This window comes from Pteropus alecto, unplaced genomic scaffold (genome assembly GCF_000325575.1).
Source record: "Pteropus alecto unplaced genomic scaffold, ASM32557v1 scaffold23, whole genome shotgun sequence".
In the NCBI taxonomy this organism is placed as follows: Eukaryota; Metazoa; Chordata; class Mammalia; order Chiroptera; family Pteropodidae; genus Pteropus; species Pteropus alecto.
The window spans coordinates 5,463,282-5,483,414 of NW_006435837.1; the positions used below are offsets into that span (position 1 = coordinate 5,463,282).

Genomic DNA, 20,133 nt, shown 5'->3' on the forward strand with positions numbered 1-20,133 from the left:
ATGCTGCTTCTTTGTCTTCCCATTTTGGCTGCTTTTCCATGTCTGTTTCTATGTACTAAGCAAAGTGTGGGGAGTCATTTATGGACATGTGAAATCGTATAACAAGGAACAAGGATATTTGTGTACTTGGCAACAATGTAAGAAGTTGAGATTGTAAAGCGCTGGGAAAAACCGGGAGGTAACTGTTCACATAGCAATCACTGCACATTCCTTGCTACAGTTTAGCAGAGAGTTCTGAGTTGTGAGAATCTCATTGTTCTACTAGATAAGTAATCTGGCTAACCTTGGTTCTTGACTACTGTCTTTCTTATTGTAATGCTATAAGTAGTGTGTTCTAAATAAACTCGGGGACACAGCTTGAATCTGTGCTCCCTCCTGCAATTCTGTCTGTCTTCTTTCTTTTCCTCAGTCCATGCTCCCCGTTTCAGGTACCCTCAATTACTTCGTCGGCTGGCTTCCGACACCTACCTTCCAGAGATAACCACTGTTAACATTCTATAGCAGAGTTTTTCAAACTATGGCTTGTGGCCCATTAGGAGATCATGAAATCAACTTAGTGGGTCATGACCAGCTTTTTTAAAATGAAACATAAGAAAGGAGAGGAGAAGAGGAGTATAATTGTGATAAGGGTAGAATAGGGTAGGAAAGGATAGAATAGATCGTTAAAAAAAAAAGAAAAAGAAATAAATATATCAGAATGTATCATATAAAGAAAAGTAAGTATTGTTAATAAAACTATTGTTTCAGCTACATGCATCTACTGGGCCACAAATGTAAAATGTATTTTTCACTGTGGACCATGATCAAAACATATTTTTAAAATACTGATTTGGTATATATTTTACCAGATATTTTTTTTTCTCCTATATTTCTACATCTTCTTAATAAACATGCAATAAACTAGATCTTATTTGGTGGCAAATCTCTTTAACTTTGGAATATATCATAAACATATTTCTGAGTTAATAAATATCCATTTGTTTCATTTTAATGGCAATAGAGTATTTTACTGTTCCAATATGTAGTGATGTTGTTTGTTGTACCAATGCATAGTAATGTTTATTCAATCAATTTTCTATTGTTAATCATTTATGGTTACTTCCAATATTTTTTAATTATAAGCAATGAGAAGGCATCTATACATTCTTTTATTTTACTTTTCCAATTATTTTTCTAGGTTAAATTCTTTTTAAAAAATTTCTTTTGTCCATAATTTTATTTTTAAATTGAGGTATAACTAACATAACATTATATTAGTTTCAGGTGTACAACATAATGATTCGATATTAGTATATACTGTATTACAAAATGATCACCACAATAAATCTAGTTAACATTCGTCACCATACATAGTTACTAATTTTTTTTCTTGTGATGAGTTAACTTAAATTTTGAGGTGAAATCTCTGGAGTAAAGTTTTTTTGTGTATTAATTTCACAAAGGCCAACTGCCTACCAGAAAATTTATATCAATTTATCCCTTCATCAGCACTGTCTAAATGGACCCTTAAGCCCTCCCTACCCTCAATCCCACCCCAAACCTGACCATTTTTATTTTTTCATCTTGGCCTATTTGAATAAATGAGGAAAATGGTAATTTATTTTAAATTGGATTGATTCATTATCTGAATTGAGGTCACCCACAGTTATTTTACAGCTGATTTAGAATACAAAAGGTGACCACTGAGCTACAAAAGAAACCTGTGTGTCCATGAGGTGAATCATTTGGGTTTAATTAGTAAAAGCCTTGATATATAAAATGACACCTGCTACAGCAAATGACTTATTTTATACAATCAGTATGTTTCCCAAAACTATTAAGTTACAACTAAACGACTAATTAGTTACAACCCGATAGGCAGTCACTACCTTGCTTAATCACATGGACTAATATCCAACAATGCCATATGCCTGCACCAGATACACAGTAGGTACTTCTTGATTTGTGAACCTTTTTGTCCAAAGGCCTCAACCTTAGCTCTTCTGAGCATCCAAGGACTCACCTAGATATTGTCCTCATGTCTTTTTTTTTCTGTCTCTGTTCCCCCATCATAAACTGGGAGACAGAAAGCTATCACAGCGGCAATGAGGTGGTAGTGGTGGGAGGAACCATGTGCTGCATATAGAGACACTGGATAGAGCAGATGGAACCCCAAAACTGAAGACAGAGAACCACGTCTGAATCCCACATTCAAATTTCAAACAGTATGGTCTTAAAGCTACCGGCAGGGCCTCCATCTCCTCAACTACCAAAAGAAAATCATACTATTTCCATATAGATTTTTGAGGGGCTTGTAAAATAACATGAGATAGTACTAGCAGAAAGCAGTCATATAATAAATGTTAAGGGTGTGTGTGTGTGTGCGCGCGCGCACGCACGTAAGTGTAAGAACTTACTGACGTCTGCCTGCACATGTTTAAAAGAATCCTCTTGATAACAGTCAATCATCTAAGACAAAAATTCAGCCATTTTCCAAAAACCGGGGGTGGGGCTGGCTACAGGAAAAAGTCAAGGAGATGAAGAAGAATAAAGTGTAGGCCATGGTCTCAGCGTATCCTACAGATGAGAAAGACAACTTGGGGCAAGTAGGGTTACCCAGGTACTCAGAGTGTGTCTAGATGTTTAAAGGCCTCTTATTCTGCATAAAGCTCTTTTGCATTTCACACCTGGTGAGTAAAAAAAAAAAAAAAAAGCATGTCCTCCCCGCACCAACCCCACCTGCAACTGTAACTCTACAGAGCTGCCTCACTAGGCCTCCAGTTTTCAAAAGCCAAAACTCAATTACATAGTCACCTCTACATTTGAAGAAAATCTAGGTTAATTGTCCAAAACAGTTCCCTCATGGAAAAATCAGCTCACCTATCCTCAGTTAGGAAAAGGAATGAAGCAAAGTATAGTAAAGTTTAAAACCATGTTCAAATTTATCACAAAATCTCACTTTCAAAGGCCCAGCTGTGTGTCATTCAGCAGCAGGGTCCCCTGGGGGCTTCTTAAAATTACTTTTCAGACTAAACTGTAAAGGTTTCACACACCTTCACACCCAAAGTGATCCAAACGTTCCATCAAAACACAAGGCAGCCGTGTGGCTGCTTGGGCCTCAAAGATATTTAAGATGTTCCCAGGATGCTTGAAGGAGAAGGAGAAGGCTGAAACATTCACCCCTCAATTCCCCAATCATGGTCATTTCAGTGAGGAAATGACCTCACAGTGAGGAAGCCTGTGGGCCACCAGTGGTGGGAAGGTGGTTACACCACTCATTCAGTCCAAGACTTCAAAACTCAGCAAAGGTATCTGAGGAGCTAAGCCTATGTCAGGGATCTGAAAGAGAGTCCTGTGGTCAGTTTTAGAATTCGCTTGAGGCCTTTTCAACTTCCAAAATCTACAAAGTTCTGCCTACCCAGAGTTACTACTGTGCGGATCAGATATCCAAGACTCTGAAAGCAGAGCTGAAAGAATAGACCCTGTCAGGAGGATGGAGAGTCCTCCCCCTCTTCTTTGTCTCTTGCCCTTCTGAGGAAATCTGCTTTGCCTAGGTTTTGCATAAAACTTGATAGTAAAGGCAACTAGAGAAAGCAACTCCCCAATAGCTGTAAGGCTAAGCCAGCCAAGTGATTAGAGAACTCATCACTCTTCCTTCTCCATTCCCTCTCCAAGGAAAGGAAGCAATTTGAAAATCCAAAAGGCTTCTCCTTCTCACAGAGAAAGAGCTGAAGCAGTGCCAATGAAGATTCCAATGTCAAACTCCGATTACATGGAGTTTGCAAGTGATTTGAAACATGGCTTTGTGAGGAGCCCTCATCTGAGAATCAAAAGGCCCCATAACTAGGCTTTAACTCAAAAAGAGAGAGAGAAAAAGTCCTTTTAAGTAGATCACATTTCCTCCATTTCAGACCCCAAAACTTTGTCATTAGTGATCAGTGACAATCCTGACATTACAGAAAAAGAGAACAAAACTTCTGCTTAGTGTAGGAGTCAAGGGAAAGCAGGAATAAGAATAGTCACTGGTGGACAATTTGGTGACGGACGGGGAGGGGATTGGAGGGATAGCAGAATGGGGTGAAGGGTTAAAGAAGTACGAATTAGTACTTAATAGTTGAGCATGGGAATGGGGAGCACCGCAGAGGGAATGCAGTTAACATTAATATGATGGCTAGATAGAGGGCCAGGGGAGGGAGGAAGCAATTGTGCAAATCGTTTTATGAACAATGTACTGTATACTTGAAACTAATTTAAATAAATAAATTTTAAAACAGAAGAATAGTCATTGTCACAGCCTTGAAGTATCTTATTGAAGGAGAAGATTTTGTAAAACTACAACTCAGGAAGTTTTTATCCAACAGAGTACAAGTACTTTCACCAAAAGACAGGAACTAGAATGTTCATAGCAGCATTATTCAGAATAGCCCAAACTGGAAATTATCCAAATGTCCATTAATAGTAGAATGACAATAAATCATGCTATATTCATATGAAGGAATACCATACAGCAATGAAAATAAATGAACTACAGCTATATGCAACAATGTAAATGAAGCACATACACATAATTTTGAGCAAAAAAATCCTGATCTAAAAAAGCATTTACTGGTCTACAGCCATGTCACCCTGAACAAGCCCGATCTCATCTGATCTCGAAAGCTAAGCAGGATTGGGCCTGGTTAGTACTTGGATGGGAGACCACCTAGGAAGACTAGGTGCTGTAGGTGTGAAAAATAAAAAATAAGAGATTGTAACCTGACAAGGTCTTTCCAATCTGTGAGGTCAACCAAGGGTTGCTTCACCTAAAAAAATAAAATAATAAATAATAAATAAAAATAAAACAAAATAAAAAAGCATATACTGTATGATTCTAAAACAGGCCAAAGTGATCTATGCTATATAGAAGTCAGGATAATGGCCATTTTCAGGGAGGTATGACTGGAAGAGAACAGTGGCAGAATTTCTACAGGGCTGCAAATGTTGTTTCATGATCCAGGTGCTGGTTACAGAAGTGTGTTCAATTTGCAACAATTCATTGAGCTGTACACTTATGATTTGTGCACATTGCTGTATTTGTATGATAATTAGATCTTAAAAGTTTTACAAATACATGTATATCATTTATATATGGAGAGGAGAGAGAGAGAGAGAGAGAGAGAGAGAGAGAGAGAGAGAGAGTAGTTGTCCATTTCAAATGTATTATTAAACAATTTTTGAAGAAAATTCTATAAGGACACCAATTTAAAGAATGAATAAAGTCTTTTGGTTCCAGGTAGCAACATTTCTCTAGGAACTAGAACGCTGTTAACAGGTTTTTATTTCTGTTTGCTTACTTGAGAAAAGCTGCCACACTATTCTGGTCACACATAGAAACTCTTTAGATCTCTCAGAAAAAAAGGCCCTACAGTTTAGTGCCCCTTTTAGTTACTGAAAGAACACCAAAAACTTCAGAATACTTTTACCATCTGTGCATTTCCAGGAAAATCATTCCTTTTCTCTCTCTGCACTGTACCTCTGTGTTAGTCAGGGTCAGCTAACTGCTGTAACAAACATCTCCTAAATCTCACAATAAAAATTTACCTCTCTCTCATGTGAAATCCAATCAGGTACTGGCAGAGAGCCTTTCATGGAGTGATTCAAGGACCCAGGGTCCATTCATCTTGTGGCTCTACCATCTCTTAGGGCCTTGGAGTCCTCTGCTGAATCTTCTGTTTGTAGTCAGCAGAGCGGGAGAGAAATAAACTGCAAAGAATTGTGCAGGAGCTGTTATACAACCATCCCAAAGTGGAAGAATTATTGCTCCCACTATCCACCTGGACAGAATTCAGTCAAATGGTCACACCCAACTGCAAGAGAGGCATAATTAATAAAAAATAGGAAATGTAGTCTCACTATATGCTCAGGAGGAAAAGGGAAAGACTTGGTGAACATCACAGGGATTCTCTGTCACGGTCGCCCAGATCTATCATCTCTCTTCTGCTAGCTGTTCCATGCCTGATGTCTGACTACAAGGAGCAGAAGACAAAGCCCTGGACCTGTCATTATGGGAAAAGATACAGAAAGTGAAGGTATAGGTGTTTCTACTCTGCACCACTTCCACAATGGCACAGATCTTCAGCCAGAACTCTCCTACCATTAGTGGAAGTCCACAACCCTAAGAATGATGGGTAATGGCAACTGGATGTTAAATTGTTCCTGCAGTGTTCCACAACATGAGTTAGGCCAGCCGAGCCAAAAGCAGAGTGACATTCTTCTGCTTCATATTCCAGCTGACCAGTCATCCAACTGACCAGAATATTTACACTGATTGACAAGCCACAGGGGCTGGGTTTCATCCATTTTTATACCTATTTCCTTTACCAAAGCCTCCTGCCAATAATAACAAAAAAACAACAAAAATAGTAGCATCAATGGTATACATGTATTAGCCCTTACTATGTATTCTGTGTATGTGCTACATACTGATGGCACTGTCCATAGATTAATTCACTTAATCTCAACAATTCTATGTAGTAAGTACTGATAGTATCCCCATTTCACAGATAAGAAAACTAAGGCACAGAGACTAAGAATCTGTCCAAGGACTCACAACTGGCAAGTGGCAGAACTGAAAGAATCAAAGGCCGACATATACTTTTACTGGAGAGATACCAGGATTAGGAGCACAGCCTGTGATCATAAAAAAATCCCAGTTTCTCAGTAAGCAAACCTTGAACTCAAGCTTCCTAAGTGCAGAGCATGATACAATCAACCTGATCAGGCCACAGAAAAGCATACAGAGCAACTTAGAAAGAAAACAAAGTACAAGATGAGAAGTAAAAGAGGGTATCTCTTTGGCTTTTTGTTTTTGTTTTTTGTTTTTTTTTTAATTTTCTTTCTCACTCAACAGCCATTAAAACTTCAAATTGACAAATCAATTTAAAAAAAACAAAAGAGTTTCAAATTTGCATTGATAAGCCAATACCCTTAATAGCCTACCCCATTCATTTTCTTTACTCAAATATTTTGTAAGTGAATCCCATTTCTCACTATCACTTCTCATCCTATTGTTGGTCTGAGATTTGCTGGTATTAGGATATGGGGCAAAAGATTAAAATAAAGCCACATCAGCACAACCTTATGCAATATATTTTTCTTCATGTAATTGCATTAATTTTAATTAGCAAATGCTAAAACTTTGCCAGATGAGCACTAGTGACATCTGATACTGGACCAGGGTTTCAACATCTCTTCTCTCACACTGAAGACATTTAACCCAAATGAAACTCTTAGAAAACCTTCCAGGAACTCCTTCCTGGTATATCTTCTTGGTTTGCTCATTTTCCCCCAACAATGCTCCAAACTTTGAAGCATCTGTCTTTCCATGACTTCTCACATGGAAAAAGATTTTTAAGGTATTTATCATGCTTCACTTTTCCACCTTCAAATTTAATCTCTAAAATCGAATTCTCAATAAACATGGGCTATCTCACAATTGAAGTTCTTCAGGGGTGAGAGGTAGACTGGCTGAGGCAACAGAATTCTGATGTGAAATAAAAAAGGAAAATACAACTTTACTTGCATTATTAAAATAGAAATACAGGCTTGAAGAACAGAGTGCAGATGCATGCTGGAGAGAAACATAAATATTGATATTATATTCTAATGAACATTATGTCTCACTGGCTGTCATCCTTCCACATAGCTACTAGTTCTTCCCTCTCTTACATATCTGGTATTAAAAATCAAGAGTAGCTGAACTCTAAAATGGGGCTTCTTCTTTCACAAATCTTAATGTACTTAGAATAATCAGAAATAAAATTTTAAAGAACTTTCTTCGTCTTCTATCCAGTCTTCAAACTTCAGCATAAAATGAGAATAGTTACAAATCAGTGTTCTCTACTACTTAGAAATGTGCCTCAGAGTAAGAAGCTTTTTTCCATGTTTTTTTAGATGTTATTTTAGGTTTATTTTAGAAAAACTCCTACTGCTAAATTACTTATGGGGCCTCTGAGGCCAGATTCTTACCCTTGTCCCAAACCAGGTCCTCCCTAAAGCTTGGCGCCCACACCAGAGAGAGGAAACTCCACTGTTCCAATGGTCTTAAAAATCTTTTCTTTTCTTTCAATCTTTTTTAAATTGTGATATAACTGACATATAACATTACATTAGTTTCAGGTGTACAACATACTGATTCAATATTTGTATGGAATATTGTTAGGCAAATGATCACAATAAATCTAGTTAACATCCATCACCACACATAGTTACAAATTTTTTTCTTGTGATAAGAACATTTAAGATCTACTCTCTTAGCAACTTTCAAATATATAATACGTCATTATTGACTATAGTCACCACGCTGTACATTACATCCCAGGACTTATTTATCTTATAACTGGAAGTTTGTTCCTTTGCAAATCTCATACAAGGAATCACTAGTTCTTAGTCTGATCCTAATGGAGAGCTCAGAAGTTCCTGTGGAATCATTTTCTTCCATGTCCATATTCATACTACAGTCCCAGTAGGGACTAATGCGAGGGCGCCATAGTTCAAATACTGCTTTCCTACCTCAAAAAAGTATGATCTACATCAACGGTCCTCAACCTTTTTGACACCAGGGACCGGTGCTCCTATGACAATCTAACTCCTGATGATCTGAGGTGGAGCTGAGGCGGTGATGCTTGTGCTGGGGAGTGGCTGCAAATACAGATGAAGCTTCGCTCACCTGCCTGCCACTCACCTCCTGCTGTGCAGTCCAGTTCCTAAAAGGCCACGGATGGTACTGTGACCCAAGGGTTAGGGACCCCTATCTATATGAAGTGAGGGAATCCTCTCTCAATAGGGATTTGGGTTAAACAGGTGCATACAGTTGTTAAAGCTCATCAAATTACGTACTTGCAATCCATACATTTCACTGTATAGAAATTATACATTGATTTTTAAAGAGTATTTATTAGAACACCTTTTAAATTTTTGCAAGACAGCAAAATAAGATTAGTCAACAAGACCCTAGAAAAAATTTATATTTCCTCAACAGTCAGAAGTGGCTTCACAAAACACATTAGACCTATGTGAAAATTCCCCTTTGCTCCTAGAAAAAGCACAACACATTGTAACACTGTTTCCTCTGGAGCAAGTCTGGAAGAGTAAGTGGGGAGAGCTTCCCTTTCCTTCTCAATTTTATGCCCTTCCCTGTGAGTTGAATTGCCTAGTCCTAAACATGAAACAGAAAATGTCAATGTCTCTAAATTGAATCCAACCACTTCTCATTACTTTCACCAAACCATCACCATCTCTGACCAGGACAATTGCAACAGCCTCCCACTTGGTCACCCTGCTCCTACCCCTACCTCTCCCAGTCTCTTCTCGACACAATAGCCAAAGTGATCCTTTTAAACAATAAGTCAATCATGTCATTCCTAGGCTTAAAACCCTCCAAGAATCTCCACTTCACTCAGAGCAAAAAGCAAAGTCCTCACAGCAGCCTACTAGATCCTACGTGAGCTGCCCGCCACCCCACCTCCCTGGCCTACTCACCTCCTGCTCCCCTCCATGCTCACTCCACATCCACCACACTGGCCTCCTTGCCGTCCCTCTAACATGCCAGGCATGCTCTCACCTCGGGGCCTTTGCACTAGCCCTTGTTCCTTCTGCTGGAATACTCTTCCTCCAGCTACCTACATCATTAATTCCCTCACCTCTTTCCAATCTTCACTCAAATGCTGCTTCCTCGATGAGGCCCACCTGACCTCCCCATTTAAAATAGAAAATCCCACTCAAATCCTCTGGACTGCTCTCATCCTGCTCTACAACTTTTAGCCCATAACTTATCACCCCCTAAATGCTTTGTAATCTCCTTAAATGTATTATGTTTGTTGTTTATTGTTTGTCTCTCTCCACTATAAGCTCTTTATAATGTTCTGTTCATTGATGAAACCCAAATGTCAAGAATAGTGGCTGGCATAAGATAAATGAATGAATCTGGATTATAAGATTATTGGTCATTTTTTTCCTATACTTGTGTGCATAACAATAAGAGGCCACAAAAAGCATAAAATCTTAATAGTCATCTGACCATGCAGAGGGACATAGCATTGCTTGGTCGGCTGTCTCCTTCCCCTTGACCCAGCATTTCACAGATTCAGGCTCAAGTTTTCACCTACTTGGAAAAAATTAGCACATGCCTCCCACTCTGCATGGTCCAATTACAGTACCAATAAAATAACAGCCAATAATTACCAGGGGCTCACCATGTCCCAGGCACAGTTCTCAGTGCCTGTGTATCTCGATTCCTTCAGTTCTGTCAGCAACCTAATGCAGTAGATACTGTTTTTATCTCCATTCCATAGTAGACGCAAAAATATTCAGCAAATTGTCCAAAGTCATATAGCTTTGAAAGAGCAGGTCCAGGATTTGAACCTAAAATGATCTGACTTCAGAGTCCAAACTCTTAACCACATACTCACTTGCTTCTCAACAATTTGATAAACCTGACACTTGTCAACTTTACTCAAACTGACCCTAAGCAAACCTTTCCTTAAGAAACAAGGATATAAAGTTTTCATCAGGTATCCTAAAAGAAAGAAAAGAATAAACACACTGATTCTCTGTCTTTTATAAACCAGGCACTTTGGAGTCAGAGAAATGAACTCTAGGACCCAGAGAGTCCCCTTGCAGTCCAAAGGTGCAGTCATTCTATGGCCAAAACAGCAAAGCAGATTCCCAAAAATAAACTCTTTATCCATTATATACAAAAAAAATTTAAATGGCCCCTCTGATGGCTGTAAGTGAGTCCAGTCTGAGCCAGACTAACCTCATTTCCCTTTTGAGTAGGTTTATTAGACTGGGAGATCAAAGGAATACTACAGACATATGGTATCTTGATTTCAGCAAACCATTTGAAAATCGCTCATGATGACAGATCTTGTGGGCAAGGTGGAGAAATGTGGTTTGAATGGGATGGTGGGGGGAGGATTTGTGGCTGCTGCAACAATGGTACCCAAGGAATGTTGATTAATAGACATCAACTTGGAAGGATGTTGCTAGTACTTACTGCCAATGGGCTCTGCCTTCGGTCCATCTGAACAATAACTTTATCAAAGATGTGGGTGATGGGCTAGAATCATGTTTATGATATCTGCAGAGAGCAAAATGCCGTGGGCAGTAGCTGACACATTGAATCAAGGCTTTAAACTATTACCACTGATTGGAAGTGAAAGAGGAAAGCAAGCAAGATTCAATTTAACAGAGACAATGGGGGAGTCTTGTGAAATTTAAGTTCAAAATACCAACTGCACAAATGGAATAGAGGAATCCTCATGTAAAAGAACTGCCACTACAAATGTAAGGAGTTTGTTGGGCCATAAGAACAAAAATGCACCAACAGTGTCTTGCAATAGCTAAAACAAGGGCCATCTTAGTGCTAGTGGGGCATTCATATGAAGAAAGGAATGGGTTCATTCATGTTCTAGACCTGTGGCAGAGGGCAACAAGCGTGGGAGGGGACAGGAAACTCAGCATTAAGTGGCCTGGTTGAAAGAACTGAAGTTGTTTTACCTGAAATGAAGAAAGCTTAGAAGGGACCATAACCATAACCTCGAGCCACTTTAAAGATATCTTGGATAAGAAATTATAAACATATTTCATATGGATCCACAAACTAGAATTAGGACTAAAAGGCTGGCACTACAAAAAGAAAGATTTAGTCTTATTATAGATGAGGATTGTTTGAGAATGGGAACTATCCAGCAATACAGTTGGGGTGGGGTGGCCACTTCCCACTCCTGGAAGTCTCAGAGGGCATGGAAACCAGATGGGTTGCCATTTGAGTGGGAGGTTAGATTCAATGGATGCTAAGGTCTTTCCCAACTCTAAGACCTCATGATTCTCCAACGCTTGTTAAATTCACTTTATTCTTGGTTAATTTCACTTGGAAGGACTTAGGCCCTTCATAATTAAGTAATTTTTCAGAATATGGATGTCCAGGTCCTCAAATTTCTATTTCAGTACACCTAAACCTTCTCATGTTCATTAATGGATTGAGAAAGAGACATTAATGTCAGAAATAAAAGTTGATCATGCCTGTCTTACTCATTCAGAAAGATGAGCTAGACAGTGTTGCTGTTCTTCATGGGCTTGCAGTCTCCAAAACCTTGTTTCAACAAATTTAGACCTTAGAATGACAGGTTTACATTCAGAAACCATTCCCACTTCATTATGTTTTATTTTCATTTATTATGAAGATGTGATTCATGACGAATTCTTGATATGAAAAGAATTTTCAGAAGTTTTGTGATTGATGGTTTATTCCAGGCATACTCTTCCCCTGACTTTTTAATAACATCCCACAAAACCTTATGTTTCACTATTTTTAATAGAGTAAAAAGAAATTAAGCTGAACTGTTAAAACAAAATTCCAACTAAATTTAAATTTATCTTTGTCCCTAAAATTTCAAATCATTATATGAAGTCAATGAATCTTTAAGACTCTTGTACTAACATGGGACAGTAGGAGAGATTTCATATGCCATTGCAAATTAAAGGTAATGCCTGTGAAAGGTAGACTAGAAGCTCTGAGATTGAAGTCTTTCTGAGAGCTTATGTGGAATTTACACTTTCTTGATGGCTTTGTATGGAAAAGGTCCCCACAAACAGGAAAAAAGAAATCTTTATTGTTACCATCTTTGCAATATCAGCCCAATCAAATCTCAAGGATTTCCTAGGTAAAGTACTTCTGTAGTTTTGATTTAAAAGCCCAATTCGGTACAACAAGAAAAGTCCAGAAAGAAATGTGTTGCTGTTACTGGTTATGAGGAAATTACAACCATGAATTATTAACTTTTGAAAGATTGCTTTCTTCTCAGTTGTTCTGTGATGGGTTTAAAAGCAGCTTTCAATGGAGTTGTTAGGATCTCATAATACCTCAAAGAAACTCGCTGAGCAGAGACAGAAGGAAAAGAAACATAACCACAGTTACTGAAACATCAAAAAGAAAAAAAACACATTAACCAATCTGCAAAAGGTTTTCACATGTGTTGAAATGAACAGAATGGGGAGGAACAGGATCATCCTTCCAAAAGCAGAATGAACCCATGATTAGCATTATCATACCAACCCAAAATGATCAATTCACCCAATGTGTCACTTCCTAGTTTCTTTGCAGGTTTAGCAGTTTCTATATCTGCTCTGACTGAAACTAGGCTTCTCAAATAGGGAGCTTGGATATCCTAGGGCCATCACTGACCCCATTTCATAGGATGGTAAACAGTACTCTAAAAGGCTGGCAATGGACTGTTGAAGAACTAAGGGGGTGTGTTATCATCATCTTAGACTTGAGCTCTTTCCATGCCCCTTCTCACCCCTGAAACACTAAAGATCTCTCCTAAAGGGTAGTAAGTTATTTCCAGACCCAACACAGAGCATCTGAGAGGGGCCGGACATGTGGCTAAAATAATAATCCTGAGGGCCTAGATCTTTGTCATCACAGTTCAAAAATTAAACAGATTGTTTTTGTCTGGGTTTTCCCAGACCCTATAAGTACAAGTCTAAGTTCAGTTTATGTGGGAGGTGTCCTCAGGAAACACCCATAGGTGAGTGAGAAAGTGAGATGGACAAAGGAAGGCAGAGAATACAAAGTTTGTTATCAAATAAGTCACCACTGTAGGCAACTAGAGCTCAGTCCTACTGCGGAACTCTGAAAGATGATGTGGAACATGCTTCAGAGTTCTCTCACTCAAGGGGCAAAGAAGGTGGGGCATTCATCTACTAGCACCTTGTCCATCGCTGGTTGAGTGCTGCTTCAGGAGCATTAACTCGCTGGCACTTCTGGCTTTCCCTGTGTGGGAAAAGGCCAAACATAGTCCATTACTCAGGGGAAAAAAGCCCTAGGTAGAGTTCCAGGAGTTTGCAGTTAGCAGCCTTCAACATGAGAGTTGAGGGATGAAGGAATATAGACAGAATGCTAACACTATCTGCTGTTCAGAATGAGAAAAGCTAAGAGAAAGATTGGCACAGAGTTCTAGATAACTTGTAGGTGGGTAGGTGGTGGGCAAGGAATCAGGTTCCACTTAACAGAGAAGATGATATATCAGCTAAGTATCAAAGAGTAATCATGTAGGAAGTAGCCAGTGAAATGTCCCAGAAGGAAAGAGTAAGATATACACAGGCATGAGAACTAAGAAAGCCTAGCAAGTTGGGGAACCCCCAGTAGTTTACTATGACTGGATTGGGATGGAAAATGGAGCAGGCAGGGAGGGCCAATGTACATAAAAGCAAGAGATGAAGCTTGTCAAGTGGACATAAGCATATAGAGAAAGGCCCTGATTTTAATATAGTAATTCCCCTAGTTTTTTGTGGCAATGCACAGAATAAAAGTCTAGTGCTTGGGAACAAAGTTGTGGACTAGGACCTGGATCCTAATTCTAGGTTCCAGCACTTTCTAGCTGCTGCTACCTGGAGCAAGTTGCTAACCCTCAGTAAAGTGGGAAAATAATTGTACCACTCACCTAGAGTTGTGAAATTAAATAAGGTAATTCATATAAAGATCTTGGCATATAGCAGAACTCAGTAAATGTTAGCTAAAAATTAAATCAATCCAATGAATAGATAACAAAGATGTCACCACAGAGCAATGAAGAAATGATGATCTTTTCAGTAAGTGACAATGGATCAATTGTGTATCCATATGGAAAAAAAGTCATCTTGACCCCTACACCTCACGCCACTTGCAAATATCAATTTCATATGAATCATGGATCTAAATGACAAAGGAAAAACAAAAAACTTTTAGAATATAAGAGAATATCTTCATGACCTTGGGGTGAGTGAAGAATTTAAGAATAAACAGAACACAAAAACAGCAATCATAAAGAAAAGGATTGATAAACTGGACTACGTAAAAATAAGAACTTCTGCTCACCAAAAGGCAGCACTAAGAATAAAAAGGCAAGCCACAGAGTGAGAAAAGTTATTTGCAATTCCTATAGCTCACTCATTACTCACATCCACAATATATAAAGAACTCTTACAATACAATGAAAAAGATACAAAGAAGCTACTGAAAAATGAGCAAAGGCCTTGAACAGGTAATTCACAAAAGAGAATATTCAAATGGTCAAAAATACATATATGAAAATGTGCTCAATCTCGCAAGCTATCAGAGAAATACAACCACAATGAGATTTTTATTACTAACCTACTATAGTAGCTATAATGAAAAACACAATACCACTGTTGGTAAGGATGTGGACCAACTGGAACTTTCATGTACTTATAGGAGTGTAAATAGGTGCAATTAGTTTAGAAAATTGTTAGAACAGTAGCTACTAAAGCCAAACATAGCCATCTCCTTTGATCCAGCGATTCCACTTATATACCAAACAGCTGTGTATACATACACTCATCAAAAGGCAAGTAAAAGAGAATGTGTCAATAGCTCTAAACTGGAAACAACCCAAATAGCCATCACCAAGAGAATGGATCAACAAATTATGGTATATTCACACAATAGAATTTTATTCAGCAATGAGAATGAACAATCTACTTGTATATACAACAATATGGAGGAACCTTGCGAACACAATGGATGAACAATGCTAGACACCAAAAAGTATATACTATCTGACTCCACTTACATAAAGTTTAAAAACAGGAAAATCTAATTGATGGAGGTGGAAGTCAGAATAGCGGTTACCTTTGGGAAGGGGGATACTTACTGGTAAAGGGTGTGTGTGGAGGGTGAGGATTTTCAGGATACAGTAATGCTTTATTTCTTGATGTGGGTGATGGTTACATGAGTTGAACATTTTGTGAAAATTAACTAAGCTGTACATTTATGGTCTGTGCACTTTTCTGCATGAATGTTCAATTTTAATATAAATTTTACTTTAAAACTCAGTAACGAAATATAATCAACAGCAACCAAAAAGCCAACAACATTAAAATGTCTAAGGATGAACAGCTTGGGGTCGAGGTCCACAATATAATTCCAAAGTCTCAGGTTCTAGTGACTAAAAAGCTGGACTTCAAGTTTATGATCATAAATCTCAGAAGGCTCTCAATACAACCAGATAATTCCCCTACACTTCCTTACTGCATCCATGTTCCGTCCCTGAAACAACATTATCACCTTCCCTTCTCTCCTCCCATCACCAACACCCTCTCAGCTGATGAACTCATTGGGTACTTCACAGAGAAAAGAAATGTAACCATATAAGAACACTCCATCTCACCATCATCAGTTCACCAGCCCACCTGCCTGTCTGCCCATATCCTCCATCTTCCCACCAGTTCTCATGGATGAAAGGGCACTTTGATCCCTTCCATTCTCCACTTCTCAAGGTCTTCCACAATTATCCAGTTCTTTCTTCAGCATCATCAATTTCTCCCTCTCCCTGGAATCTAAATATGCCTAAACATTAATACCTTTTAAGAAAGTCTCCCTTACCCTGTATTCCCTGCCAACCACTGCTCAATTTCTCCAGTCCTTATTCACAGTAAACTCCTTACAAGAGGCATCTGTGTTTACTATCTCCTCTTCCACCCCTCCTGTTCTCTCTTCATCCCTTCTTATTTGGTCTTCATTTCCACCCCTCCATGTAAGTGGCACCTATCAGGACCATTAATTGCTTACCAGTTACCAAACTCAATGGTCTCATCTCAGTGCTCATCTTACTCTCAGAAGCATTTGACCAAGTTGACTTCATCCTTGAAACACCTTCTGGCTTCCATCATACCACACTCTCCTGATTTTCCTTCTAGCTTGCTGGGTGCTCTTTCTCAGTCTTTCTCCTCTTCTACTAAACTTCCAAAGCTGGACTGCCCTAGGCTAAGTTCTGGCCTCCTTTTCTTTGCTATCTACATTATCCCTAGCTCCATGGCTTCACATACCATCTCTACCCTTATGTCTCATATTTGTATCTCCAGCCTGGACCTCTCTCTTGAGTTCTGAACTTACACATCTAATGGTGTAAGTCACATAAGGCATCTCAAGTTAATATGGCACAAATAGAAAACTACTGATTCCATCCTCCCCACAATAAAATATCCACTTTTCCACTACCCTTAGACATTTCTGGAAATGGTACCACTTTCTATGAGTTGTTTAAGCCTCCCTCCAAAAAAAACTAGGAGTCATCCATAATTGTTTTTTTCCTCTAACACTCTGTACCCAATCCTATTAGTAAGTCCTATCAATTCCATTTTCTAAATGAATTCAGAATCCTACCACTTCCCACTGGCTCTAGCTACCTCCCTAGTCCTAGCCACTATCATCGATCACATTGTTCAACTGGTCTACCAGTTTTCAGACTTGCCTCCAGAATGACTTCACTAAAGTATATGTCAGCTGATGTCATCCCTGCAAATCCCCCAGGCTGTCTCAGGGCAACAGGAAGCAGCTATCCATGGATGAAGCAGCACACAGACGACATGGGGACTGGTGATCCTGGTAGGAAGGCTATACAGGGAGCATGGAAGTGTCCAGACATCTTCAAAAGGAGAGAAAAAGTAACATGGGTCACTCCCTTTGATACTCCCCTAGGCATTGAGCAATGCTAAAAGGAGATGCATAATGTAGCAGATGCCACTGGTACTCCACCCATAGCTCCTCTGCCCTCCCCAGAGGACCCCTACAGATAGTCTTGTATACACCTACAGGCTTTTTGCATCTCTCTACCTGGCCTGGGAGCATGCTGAGCCCACACATAGGACAAGCCCCAGGAACCAGGGAGTTCATGTGGAAGTTGGTGGATAAATACTCCAGCTTTCTCGTTCAGTAGAACATTTCTGAGATGTGTGCTAGATTGAACCCCAGTTGCCCACAGTGGTAACCAAGCTCACAGCCTGCATGAGCTTTCCTCCCTGTTCTGTCCCACTTCTCACTCTCTTGCTGTGCTTCCTGGGATTCTCTCTGAAATAAACCACTTGCACAGAAACCCTAATATGAAGTGTGGACGTAAGTTTCAGACAAATTTTAAAAGTAATAGATTCTTAAGTCCATGTCTGGGTATTATATTAGCTCCATATTTATTTATTTGTGTATAAATATGCAAAAGTAGAGCATATATTCATCATCGACTATAGGCACAGGTTAAAATTTTTTCTCTTTTCTCCATTAACCATTAGTTTGTACTCTAGTTAAAAGGACTTGAAAGGACTGTGTCAGATTCCAGGTAAATAACTACTCACCAGCTGCCTCTAAAGAAAGAGGGGAGAAGAGGACACAGTCTGCTCCAGCACTGAGTTTCACTTGTGTGATTTAAGGAGTGGTCTGACTGTGTCTGTCTGTCTGTCTGTCTGTCTGTCTGTCTCTCTCTCTCTCTGGCTGGCTTCCCCAAAGAATGAAAATTCCTTGAGATCAGGTCTTTGTTCATTTTGAGCTACCAGTCTCTCTCTCTCTCTCTTTCTCTCTCTCTCACACACACACACACACACACACACACACACACACACACACACACACACACACACACACGGGAAATGTACGCACCACTCAACAGTCTGCAAAACTTCCCTCCAGTTCTTTTGAAGTAAAATCACCACTCACACCGACCGCACTCCCCAGATATCAGCGCTGTGGAAAGTGAAGGGGCTGTTCCTGCTGTGCGGTTTGGGGTAAAAAGAAGGCAGGATTAAAGCGCTCATTTCAAGTCCCAAAAGTAAAATACGACTTGGCCTACGGCAGTCCTAATTCTTTCCAGAACTCATCCCCGGAATTGCCCTTTTAAACAACCAGCCATTAACCCGACTCCGGTCTTTTATAGCTGCGAAAACCGATCGCACACATCATTTATTAATTACGCCTATTATTGTTGTTATTGCAGAAAAGCAGCGAATTCCCGGGGAGGGGTTCAAAGGGTTTTTTTCGGGGGGCAATGCGCGAGCTGGGTTGCAAGGCAGAGGTGCCCAGAAATCCCCGGGGAAGGATGCCGTGAGAGCGCCCCCGCCCCGCACGCTTTGGGGGTACCGCACATCCGCGCAGCTGCTGCAGCAACCGGGAAAGCTTCTTATGTAAGTCAGAGCCGCTGACATCACCTTCGCCGTGAGCGTCGCAGCCGGACTTGATGCCTAAGGACCCACTCACCTGCCTAGTGCCCCCGCCCACCGTCGGTTCATTTCTAAATGATTCCGCAGACACCTGATTTGACCGACGATGCGCCTGGGGACCCACCTGAGTGCGTCTCTGAAGGCAGATGACACAGAATTACATTTATTGGGAGCCATAGGGTGTCGCAAGAGTTAAGTTAACAGGCAACAAAGATGCTTAGGGGTCTTCCACACGCGGGTGGATTTGGGCTACAGTACACGGGTGGGGGTGACGCCTCTGTGATCCTCGGAGGGCAGATGGCACAGAGAACCATTTGGTAAAAACCCTGTGTTTGTTTAGGGCAGAAAAAAATGTCCAGGAGTCTCATCGCTTTCCCCAGGGCCCGGGACACTCCTCCCTCCACACCGCCCCTCTGGGCTAGAAGGCTGGAGCAGAGCGCTTGGGAGTTCACTCCAGGAGGCAAGCGGCGCCTCATTACGTCGGAACTGAGAGCTCAAGGCACAAGTTCGGGGCTCCGCGCAGCTCTTAAGGTCAACAGTAAGAGTGACAAAACCGCAACGGTGAAGCAGAAGCCCTCAAAGGACACTCAGTACTACCCCCCCCCAAACACGCGTGGAGGTGGGGGAGGGACTATAGAGCTCAGGGCTGGGCTGCTGGAAACCACAGAAGTTGCACCAACACCTACGCTTCCCGGGTAAGGACCGGGGAGGCGAGCCCCAGAGGCGAATAACAGACCCCTCTGCCTCCTGTATCCCCATAAACGCTCCCTCTTAGCCCGCGCCTGCCTGCGAGTTCCCAGGCCGTCCCTTTAACTTTGTCCCCTCCTCATCCTTGCCTGGTAGTCTTCGCTGGAACTCTAAACACCGGAGGATTGGGGTGAGTCCCAGGGGAAGGGAAGTGTCGGGAAGCAAGAGTAAGGTGCAAGCTGCAGTGGGCGCGGCGCCGCGGGGCTGGGATTGCGGCGACTGAGAAGGGCGGAGGGTGCTGCGCAGGAGGGGAACGCCGCGCAGGCGGCGCGGGTACTCACGCACTGCCTCCTGCTTGGGGTCCAGCGTGCCGAGGACGCGCTGCACGCCGCCGAGCTTGCCCTGCAGCGCCCAGACGCGGCGGTGGGTCAGCTGGATGTC

At 40.7% G+C, this 20,133-nt stretch overlaps 1 protein-coding gene and 1 pseudogene across 1 annotated transcript in view; one reads left to right on the forward strand and one right to left on the reverse strand.

Moving 5' to 3' along the window:
* The window catches only part of NHS (NHS actin remodeling regulator), a gene marked incomplete at its 5' end in the record, with an annotated part of 334,315 nt that extends 314,182 nt beyond the window's left edge, over positions 1 to 20,133 (reverse strand). The window contains one exon of the mRNA XM_025046607.1: positions 20,034 to 20,133. Within this exon, the coding sequence (XP_024902375.1) occupies positions 20,034 to 20,133 (100 nt within the window). The remainder of the gene's footprint in view (positions 1 to 20,033) is intronic.
* Positions 4,588 to 4,706, forward strand: LOC112479582 (annotated as a pseudogene).